The sequence below is a fragment of the Pholis gunnellus genome, assembly GCF_910591455.1.
Source record: "Pholis gunnellus genome assembly, chromosome: 1".
Classification (NCBI taxonomy): domain Eukaryota; kingdom Metazoa; phylum Chordata; class Actinopteri; order Perciformes; family Pholidae; genus Pholis; species Pholis gunnellus.
In genome coordinates, this window is record NC_136528.1 from 22,339,299 (window position 1) to 22,349,313 (window position 10,015).

The window sequence follows — 10,015 nt, forward strand, 5'->3', positions numbered from 1 at the left end:
TATTACTGTTACCACAATGAAAGTACAATCATAGGTAATTATTAAATCTTTGTTCCAGCAGATGAAACCTAAGTGTCAGAGGAAATAAAACACAGATTATATTGTCAGGGAATGTGTTTTTAATCTATAGATTTAATACAAAAGAAAATGATAACAGTACACTGTATTTCATAAGTTATTAAGAGGTGTTCCTGCACATGCAAGCATTGGAATCTGATGATCCAGCAGCAAATCTACAACCACATTTTTTTTTCTTAAAACAGGTAAAAGTCCCAGTATGTACAGACAACGGTTGAAAAAAAAAAAGTACACTTTATACTTTTGGAGATACATCTTCGGTCTCAACTTTAGATTCCTCAAGATGTTTATGCAACAGCAGAAACAAACACAAAAATCTTGTCTTCGATCGGCTTCACACTTAAACACTCCTTCAGTCTGGGGAGGAGAAGAAAGGCATAATTTCAAAGTCACATTCATACAAATCAAATATGGACTGTAAGAGCCAACAGCACCATAAAGCAAGAGCCTCAGAATGTGTTATTTATCCGTACAACTACAGTACTAAGTAGTGGCAATTTGTACTAGCATCTTATGCCAATTCTTGGGAATCCTAAAACTAAAGAACTTTACAAACCTTGGTATTGATTGAAAATAAAAGGTTTGTAATTATTTCAACGGTCTGTCCAATACAGCCTAAAACATTAAAGTAAACCTAGAAGTCTGCTACAGGATGTTTTTTTAGAAATGAATCTCATGCCTAAAACGAGTGTTTTGGACTGATATGGCCAGATATGAGACGATACCGACAGCCATAAATAAGTTGAGCACAGAAAAATAATATGCATGTGATGTTATATATTCCATCTTAACAAAATTGTATTTTATTCAATATCAATATCATTTTAACCGCTTTTACATTTGTTATCAAACAGTCATATTCCAATGATTTCATAATTGTCTACCTGAAAGACTTCATGAAATAAAAACATGAAGCACACTTTGCATCATGTTTGTTGAAGCTTTTTAAATTTTTCAATCAGGTAGTCTCATTGAGATCAATAGCTGTTTTGCAAGAGAGACCCGAGTACAGCAGAATAAACAAGAGACACAGAAAACACAGTCAGGAACACAAGACCAAACAAAAAGCATCAGAAACAATCACTTCTATTAAAAGGTCCAAAATAGCTACGTTTAAATTCATTCAATACCGGGACACAAGTTTTAAGTCTTCTGAAGTTCACTCCATTTATATGGGGCAAAGTACTCGAGGCAGTCTGCTCTACTTCAGTCTTTAATATCTAGAGTTAGTCCGTCCTGGGATCTGGTTTAATGAACAGAAATGTTACTGTTGAAAAGAGACATGACATACCGAGACATTTACAAACAGAAATGATGCTGTAAGCAGTAAGATCATGATTGACGTCCAGAAGGTTGAGCATGGTGACCGTTGCAGAGAAACAAAATCTGTAGGTAGTGGAGCTACTCAATAACCGTTATCACTATATGCTATGAGGATTCTGCATCTCAAGGACGTCTTATGAGAGAAACTAACCAACACTACATGGCTCTGTGATTTGAAACTCCCGTTTCATTTGGACACTTTTAGTTAGGCAGACTTCTCTGTTGTGGTCTTGATTTACTTCAAAACACAGAAGCTCAATATGATACAATGTACTAAGAAACCAAACTGTGGAGCTAATAATAAAACATGCACCGAATAATAAACCGGCCTGTTGGATGAAAAAGTTAAAAGGGAGGTTTACCAAGTTAGCGGTATCGGTCTCTGTAATCTCGGTGCCTTTCCCGTTCTCTGGAGCGCTCCTTGTCCCTCTCTCCGCTCCGGGAGCGCTGTCTGTGTCTTCGAGACATTCCTGCACCGTCCCAACCAGAAGAGTCTTCTCGGTCCCGTTCTCTGTCCCGTTCTCTATCGCGCTCTCTGTCGCGACCCCTGTCCCGTTCCCTTTCCTCTTCCCCAGAACGACTGCTACTCCTGCAGAGAAAATGTGCATTTGTGACCGACTTGATCCTCAGCTTGGACACAAAAGGGTTGAACGACGACATGTCAGAGTCCTGAAGCATAATTACACACACACACACACACACACACACACACACACACACACACACACACACACACACACACACACACACACACACACACACACACACACACACACACACACACACACACACACACACACACACACACACACACACACACACACACACACACACACCTGTAGCCATAGTTGCCCTGGATAGAGACTAGGCAGTCCTTGAGGGAGGTGACCAGGGCTTGGCAGCGTTCATCTCCGTACACTCTGGACTGCTTAATGATGGCGATGGCAGTTAATAGAGTCTCCATGGCAACCCGCAAGTCTCCTGAATGAGCAATTGGAGAAGTGAGATATTAGAGACAGCAGAGCAGTGAAGCACTTCAACACTCTTTGGGTTAGGGTTACTAAAATAAGTTTTAAAATAGATGACATTTCCCCTCCACATACAGTTACACATTCCATGAATCCATGCTAGAGAAAGACTGGAAACCCATATCGGGTGATGTTGGTTTCAACATTTTGTTACTGATGCTACTCTGTGACAGGAATTGGAGGATAGGATTGAAGAACAAACACAGAGAGCCCCACTAAATATCAAAATGTACAATAAGAGAACTCAAAGATGTTCCCATTCCAGTCTGACTGATCTAAAGAGGAACTGCAGGTAGGAAACAGAATAAATGTCGAAAAGGGAAAAACGACTTTGTTAGTCAGCTTTTCATTCTGAGTGATGGAGTTGTACCTTTTCCCTTTTCTCTTCTCATTTGTTTGAAGTGGGCAGGGTTTGGTTGGAAAACAGTGATGTCATGTATTTACATGTGGTTTGCTTGTGTTGCCAGGCCGCCTGTCCATCACATCTGATCAAACCACAACCGCACACAGTACTGATGAAGCGGATTAGCTGCGTTTAAGAGTCGTAAACTCTTATAAATAACAAAGGATATCTATTTCCTTTTTAAAGCTTTGATTGTTGCTTATTTAGTCATGAATATGGTATGTTGTAGAAAAATGTTGAGAACGGCACTAACTTTGATTAAAGGGTCAGAGTACTAAATTACACAGTATTTACAGTTGTAGTGTTTTATCATTATAAATGATATTGTAAGAGGGATTCCATACGTTCATCAGTAATTGGTAGGGACCAGTTATTTCTCCACACGGCCAAATAAGTTCTGGTTTTTCCTTCTACTTCACAGAATGTGATGAGCTGTTCTTACCAGCTGTTGCTCCAGACACAGCCTTGCTGATGGCACTGCTTGCGACGGCTTTATTTCTGTTCATCAGCTCTTCAAAATCTCTATCTGTATTTCGAGGTGTTTGTCTGAAAGAAAAGTACAGATTGTTGTTACTAAAAAAAATAACTTTTGCCATAAAAAGATATTTTCATAATCGCTATGACAAAAGATGCTGAATCTCAATTTGTTGTATTATCCTGAATATGTTCCATATGCTTTATCATGCTGGTGGTTTTGCTACGTAAAGATTCACTTTCCACAACAATATTATCATCTTATCTAATTGTGAAACAAAACATATTACGGTTCATGGTTTGCAATAGCTTTAAATATAAAAACAGTGTATGCTCTCACTTTTGTTGGCTGTAAGCTTGGCTGCTGTGCCCGTCTTGAACCGGGGGGAAGAATGCCGGGTTTACATGCAGACTGGGAGCTGGTTGGCTGGGAACATGGATTGGATGAGGAGGGAACAAAGGGGGTGGCATGGGTGGAGGGATGTTTGGCGGCATATGTGGGAAAGGAGGAGGTGGATGATTAAGGTAAGAGTTGGGTAATGAGGGAAACCTGTTTATAAGTGGATGTGATGGAAAAAGTGGAGGTAAAGGGGGGTGACTGGGCTCCTGTGATAATAAAGAGGGAATCCTATCCGAAAAATCGGACTCCTTAGGATCTCTGGAATTAACACGCAGGGGTATACCTACAGAGAACACAGTGTTTTAGTGAAAAACAGTAATACTGACATGTTGCAATATAATGTAGACTCAATAGTGTTTTCAAGATGTGTGGTGATCTTACGTTTATTTGCTATGTCCTCAAACACACCGAGGTTCTGGCGTGTTGCAAAGCGACAGTCAACCTTATCCCCATTGAGCTCACATTGGGGGATTTTTTCCAACAATATTTTCAATGACTCTTCTGAGGTTACCACCACTTCAGCAAAGCTGTGAAACACAGAAGAAGAAACAACACATGTAAGGCAAACAACAAACACCAAGTCAAAAATATTCACAGGGAATCCTTTGATTTTTTTTTTATAAACATTAGATCTGCAAACACTCACCCTCTTGACTGGCCATTAATTTTGTTCTCAGCAAATTTTATCTCTTTGATGTCCTTCACACCCAATGTTTGAGCCATGCACGTGATGTCCTTATCAGATGTCCACTGGAGAGAGTTGCAGGTTTGCGAAATTGAGGGTGAGAAAATGACAGGAGGATAGATAGTTACTTGTGCTCTTGAGTGTGATAGGGGAACTTATTTCTCCGTTCTGTTTCATGTGTTCTTTGCTCCGCAAACCCATGTGGACAAAACAACAGAAATGGTATCGGACAATACAATAAAAAGGTAATCAATATTAACACAGAGAGGGTGTTACTCACCCAGGGGAAATTTCCAATATATAAAGACAGTCTCCTCAGAGAGTGTCTTCCTTGTTGGATTTTCACTGTTGTTGATTTAGCCTCCTCTTTAGGTAGCGTCTTGTTAGCCACATTTGTAGTGACTTTCTTGTCCCGATCGACTGAGCCAGTTAGGACAGCATCATAAAGTTCATTTGCTTCAGCAATTCTGTCCAAATCCTGTGTGTGATAGGAAAAAAAAGCAACAATATCATATTATGTTATATTCTGTCAATGTAAAGAACATAAATGAACTATACACTGCCCGAGGAAATACGAAGCCCCAGCTGCAAGAAATGTGGAGTAACATGGGATTGTTTCTGTTTTTTCTGGAATTGCCTAAACTACAAGGATCTGTGCACAACATAAAGGCTACGAGAATGGTACTTGATTCAGTGCAATTTCTACTCTGGTGAATAAAACACACAATACAGCATCACAAGAAGATGTGCTTGATTCTGATACCTGAGGCTATGGATGCCTGAATAATAAAAATGAAATGAAATGTAGTTTTATTTTTGAATGCAAATACGAGCGTGCATCCAACTATAGTCCTCCCACACAAAAAGAGGATTTAACATTTGTGATCAGTTAACACGGATGTAAAATGCAAAAATATATATTTCAACTCCACTAAAGCAAGGTGCTAGGTGCCGACAACTTTACATCTAATGTTGCACTCCTATGCTGCTTTCGCTGATGCATTTGTTTCTACAAAAAAAGATCAGACTCACCTCGTCGTTTTGATTCAGGTCACTGTAAAGATCAATGAAGTCCGTTTTGGAGGTACTTGGTCCGGCTGCAGGTCTAGCAGCCATCCCGTGGGCCTAGGATGGTCCAATTGATGAAACTGCAGCTCGTTAGGTATGTTTTGTTTTCGGTGTAGTTCGCACATGCACACGTAGCAAATGATCAGTGCATGCTAACAACAGGTGCACTTTCAATATTCAGGATTTGTTGTTAACGTTGCGCCTTGTTGCTAATGTTAACCAGCTCGAGTCCGCACACAAATGATAAACTTACGTTAACGTTAGCTGAGACAAAATGTGATGATAAACCGAGAATACGGCATGCGAACATTAGTCAATCAATTATATTTCAATGCGCACTTTAAAAATACATGCAAGGTGTTTAATGTATGAGCTTAAATACAAATAGTTTCAGTCTACTGGAGGCTCGCTCTCTTATAAGCTAATGCTAATGATGCTAGTGCTAGGGTGCTAACGCTAATCTTTCAGTACCTGAAGTGCGTCAGGAATATTTGCCCGGTTACCAACAGAAAACAACATTTGGTTCCTGCTGCACGTCTCTTTAAATTATCATTGCATTGATTATCAAAGAAAAAGGAATACTGAATATACACAAACTAGGTTTCAAACCTTAAATTTACCACGCTGGGGGCAATTATGTTTTCATATGGCCAACCATGACGGTTACCTTCGCACTACGGCGTCATGCGTGCAACGTATCCGGTCCCCCCTCGATTGGTGTCCGTGTGCTGCTGTAACCTGAAACCTGAAACCTGCTTGTGTAATTTTACTGTTTCGTGTCTGACATTCAGACATCTGCAGCGTTTTGACGGCGGAGAAGCAGTTCACCAAGAAGTCTCCCAACGTTACAAGAACGAAGGTTAAAAATGCTCGCTTCTGTTGTTGCGAAAAGGGTGAGTTATCTAATACACGTTACACTTATTTGTAGATGTGTTGCTAGTTCACTCGAGGACATTTGAAAGATTTAACGCTAATTCAAAATGTGAAAAAAATATTAAGCGAAATGTAATGGTACAATAAAGTAGCATTTTATTAATGTTGTAGTTAAATAACCAGCTTAGATTGTTGATATTGTAGCATTAACGTTAACTGTGTCCTGCTGGAGGACAGTGGTACAATCCCGGGGTAAACAGTTGTACAACAGGGCAGCGTGGGACATTACGTAATTCACCTCTGCTTCGGCGTGACGTTATTGATTTTAAATTTAGGCTAACTACACTTCAGGTTCGTAATCTAATAGAAGGCATGTAAAAGGTGTCTTATTTTAAGCCTACTTGTGTGTGTTACATTGATACCGTTGTAAATGTATCATTACCGGAAGCTCCTTTTCTTGATATTTCTCGTGACAAAGATGTGAGATATGTCAACTCAGCATCACTGCCTTCTTCAAAAGATGTTGAAGTGATTACACAGTGACCCATCACATGAATGTGTGATGAAACCATATCATACAATGTGCTGGTATTTGTCTCAAACCTGTGTGTGTGTGTGTGTGTGTGTGTGTGTGTGTGTGTGTGTGTGTGTGTGTGTGTGTTGTCGGTCAGCTGGTGACAGGTTTGTGCCAGGCAGCATGGAGACCGGCAGTCACAGGGCTGGTACCGTCTCGTGGTTATCGTGGAGATACGCCAGATGACACCAGGGCAGACCTGATTGAGATCCCTTTGCCCCCTTGGGATGAGAGGCCCGGCGAGCCCACTGACATCAAGAAGCGACGCCTGCTGTACGAGAGTCGCAAGAGGGGCATGTTGGAGAACTGCATTCTGCTCAGGTTGGTCTGTTTTTCATCTGTCTGTCATCCAGCCATACTAGTGACACACTTTAGAGCACTGGTATAGTGCAGGTGGGTTTCAAGTGTCAGTTGTACCTTTTTAATATATTTTATACTTTGTAATTTAAGTTCACAGTGTAGAATAGGGTGAGGGGGGTGAGAAGTAGGGGTAAGAGCAGGGTAACAAGGGCAACAATAAGCATGATGATAATCATTCATAGTGATGTGAACACTTTTCCTCATAGAAAAACATCCCACTGGTCATTGTGAGCAGTGTCCGGAGGCAGGGATAGGAAAACATGTATTTATATCTTGTAGGAACTCCACAGTAGACAGACGGTACAGAGATCATGGTTATTAGTGGGGAGGGCAGAAGATGACTGATGACTGGGGACATTGACGAGGATCAAACCAGAACGCGATAAGGAACACAAAAAGAAAAATAAGTTCCCAGTGAGCAGTCCATTCACCAGCTGCTCAGATAATTACCAGCAGCCACGACTTTCCATTTTTCAGGAAAGACTCAAATGAATTCTCCAATCTCTCTTCCAGCCTTTTTGCAAAGCGTTACCTGAACACAATGAATGAGAACCAGCTCCATCAGTATGACAGACTGATTAATGAACCAAGCAATGACTGGGACATCTACTACTGGGCAACAGGTGAGAGAATACTTTATCGGTATAGGGATACCTAATAGTTTCTCCTCAGAGGTTTGACGTTGCCTCTCATTCAGTACAGTAGAGATAATGCATAAGAATCATTAGATAGAGAGCTGGAAACAGATTTCAGACACTGAATGGAACTTGGATGTACTTTAGATTATCAGCGCAAAACACTTTTAATATTTAATGACAAAAACATTTCGCCTTTGCAATATTAATGTTTACACAAATTGCAATAACAACTAGAAACCGATGGGAGCGATGGATTAAAATCCGGCCCGGGGGCGTAGTGTGTGTGTGTGTGGGGGGGGGGCGCCCTACTTCTGGCACCCTTGTTCGGATTACACCCATCTTCAAACTCAACCTTCATTTTGATTTTCATTATCACTGTGACTGCATTTTGCACGGTTGTGACGTTGCTGGGGACACATTCTGTTCCCAGACAGACAGAAATATAAACTTCTGGCAAAGTGTTTAAAATCACGTCTGTATTAGTTTCCTGTCTCCAGGACCACCATGATGACACACAGACACAGACTCACGAGGTGAAAACTATTTCCAGCGTTGCCGTCACGGCTGATAAATATTTGCTGTCACTTGGGGTTTTTGTGTTAACAGCGACAAAGAAATCAGACTTTCTCCTTTTTAAATTCAGTCTGCAACACAACACAATGTTGAAAACTCCAGTGGGTATAATAGTGATAAAATGCCTTTTTTTTTTTTTTTTTAAACTGGTAATCATTCATGGCTGATGATGCCGAAATAATGAAATCACTTCTCTGCTGACAAACAAATCGATTCTGTTGCTGTTTTTTCACCGCTCCTTTTGGCTCGGACTTCATCCTGGGAGCTCATTCACTGTCCCAGTATAACTAACCACTTTATTCATGAGATTGTCTCTAATTTGATTGTGTCGGTTTTGTTGTGCAGAACAGCCAAACAACAGAATCAGTGTGAGAATAGAGTCAACACGTCCAATTGGCAACACCGCTCTCGAAAACCAAACAAAAACTGTCGCAGGCAGGCTGACTTCTCTGAAACAAATTCTGCATGAATAATTTCATACTCTTAAATTATTCGCTGAAATAGTTTCCAGCTTGAATTAATAAACAGAAGATTTTGACCACTGAGAAACTGGGAATGAGCCCCGTACGAGGCATTAAAATGACCAGATGAGACCTTAGAATCAAGAATCATAATTGTGCTTTCTTCTTACTTCAATATGAAACAAACACAAATGTTCAGGAGGAGTTCTTTTTCTTATCATCATCCGGAGTAAAGGGTCATGTTGAATCAGCCTTTCAGTTTTGTGTTCTCAGCTGGTCCTAAAATAGATGAAGGTGATGTCAGAAGGGCTCCCCTCTGTGTGCCATCTGTCATAGTTAAACCCGTTCTCTCTGTGCTTACAGAAGCCCAGCCCACCCCTGACGTTTACCAAGGAGAGATCATGGATATGCTGAAGGAGTTCACAAAGAACCGCAACCAGGAACAGAGGTTAGATGCACCCGGCTTGGAGTACCTGGAAAAGGAAGGCCAGTGAGGTCCATGGCCCGTTGGACCTTCTTATAGACTCATTTTGGGTGGGGCACGAGGTGAAATATCAGTGTCATAACCCACCAGAAATTCACAGCAGTGATTCACAACAGAATGAACAAAATATTGTGGCCTGGAATATATCTGGAACACTTTACTCTCCAGTACTATACACCTCTCCATGAAATATTCTCATCACGGAAGCCTCCATCCTCTATATTTCCTCTTCCTACTCCAGTCAGTCATTATAGGGGGAAGAACATTCGTGGAAGCAGAGGGAAGTTGGATCGATCGAAAATTGATGCAACACAATATTAGCAAGGTGCTCTGAATATACTAACATTAAGTGTGTTGTACATTTTTGATTCAAGACTGTACATGAAAACTGATGAATGTGTGAGATGCATACTGAGTAAGTCAGCTTTGAGAGATGGAGACAAGCTGACAATCTGTTTGTATACGAGACAGTTAAACAGAAACACATGGACTCACACATTAGTGTAGCTTGTTGAGTTGTCATGGTTGTGTTCAATGATTTGTCTGTACCTATCACAGACATTATGTGTTATTTAATAAATGGTGATGATTTA

General features: G+C 40.6%; 2 protein-coding genes across 2 annotated transcripts; one reads left to right on the forward strand and one right to left on the reverse strand.

Annotated features, from left to right (window-relative positions):
- Positions 1–123: 123 nt before the first annotated feature.
- LOC306712786 (cleavage and polyadenylation specificity factor subunit 7-like) lies at positions 124–6,109 on the reverse strand. The gene is made up of 10 exons (XM_079182206.1): positions 6,069–6,109; positions 5,424–5,516; positions 4,672–4,869; positions 4,353–4,456; positions 4,088–4,233; positions 3,647–3,989; positions 3,275–3,378; positions 2,238–2,382; positions 1,764–1,990; positions 124–435 (listed from the first exon to the last, which is right to left on the reverse strand). Exons 2-9 carry the CDS (start codon positions 5,505–5,507, stop codon positions 1,768–1,770), a joined length of 1,347 nt encoding a protein of 448 aa, XP_079038332.1. The 5' UTR covers positions 5,508–5,516; positions 6,069–6,109; the 3' UTR covers positions 124–435; positions 1,764–1,767.
- Positions 6,110–6,205: 96 nt separating this feature from the next.
- sdhaf2 (succinate dehydrogenase complex assembly factor 2) lies at positions 6,206–10,015 on the forward strand. Its single transcript, XM_079186221.1, has 4 exons — positions 6,206–6,352; positions 7,004–7,227; positions 7,780–7,889; positions 9,302–10,015. Exons 1-4 carry the CDS (start codon positions 6,326–6,328, stop codon positions 9,430–9,432), a joined length of 492 nt encoding a protein of 163 aa, XP_079042347.1. The 5' UTR covers positions 6,206–6,325; the 3' UTR covers positions 9,433–10,015.

Bases quoted from the DNA above. Each gene is read 5' to 3' on its own strand.
- LOC306712786 (XM_079182206.1), bottom strand. From the start codon at position 5,507: ATGGCTGCTAGACCTGCAGCCGGACCAAGTACCTCCAAAACGGACTTC. The intron at 4,870-5,423 runs GTGAGTCTGATC...TATCACACACAG, and splicing joins ACCTGAATCAAAACGACGAG to GATTTGGACAGAATTGCTGA. The intron at 3,990-4,087 runs GTAAGATCACCA...TGTTCTCTGTAG, and splicing joins TGAGGACATAGCAAATAAAC to GTATACCCCTGCGTGTTAAT.
- sdhaf2 (XM_079186221.1), top strand. From the start codon at position 6,326: ATGCTCGCTTCTGTTGTTGCGAAAAGG. The intron at 6,353-7,003 runs GTGAGTTATCTA...GTTGTCGGTCAG, and splicing joins CTTCTGTTGTTGCGAAAAGG to CTGGTGACAGGTTTGTGCCA. The intron at 7,890-9,301 runs GTGAGAGAATAC...CTGTGCTTACAG, and splicing joins CATCTACTACTGGGCAACAG to AAGCCCAGCCCACCCCTGAC.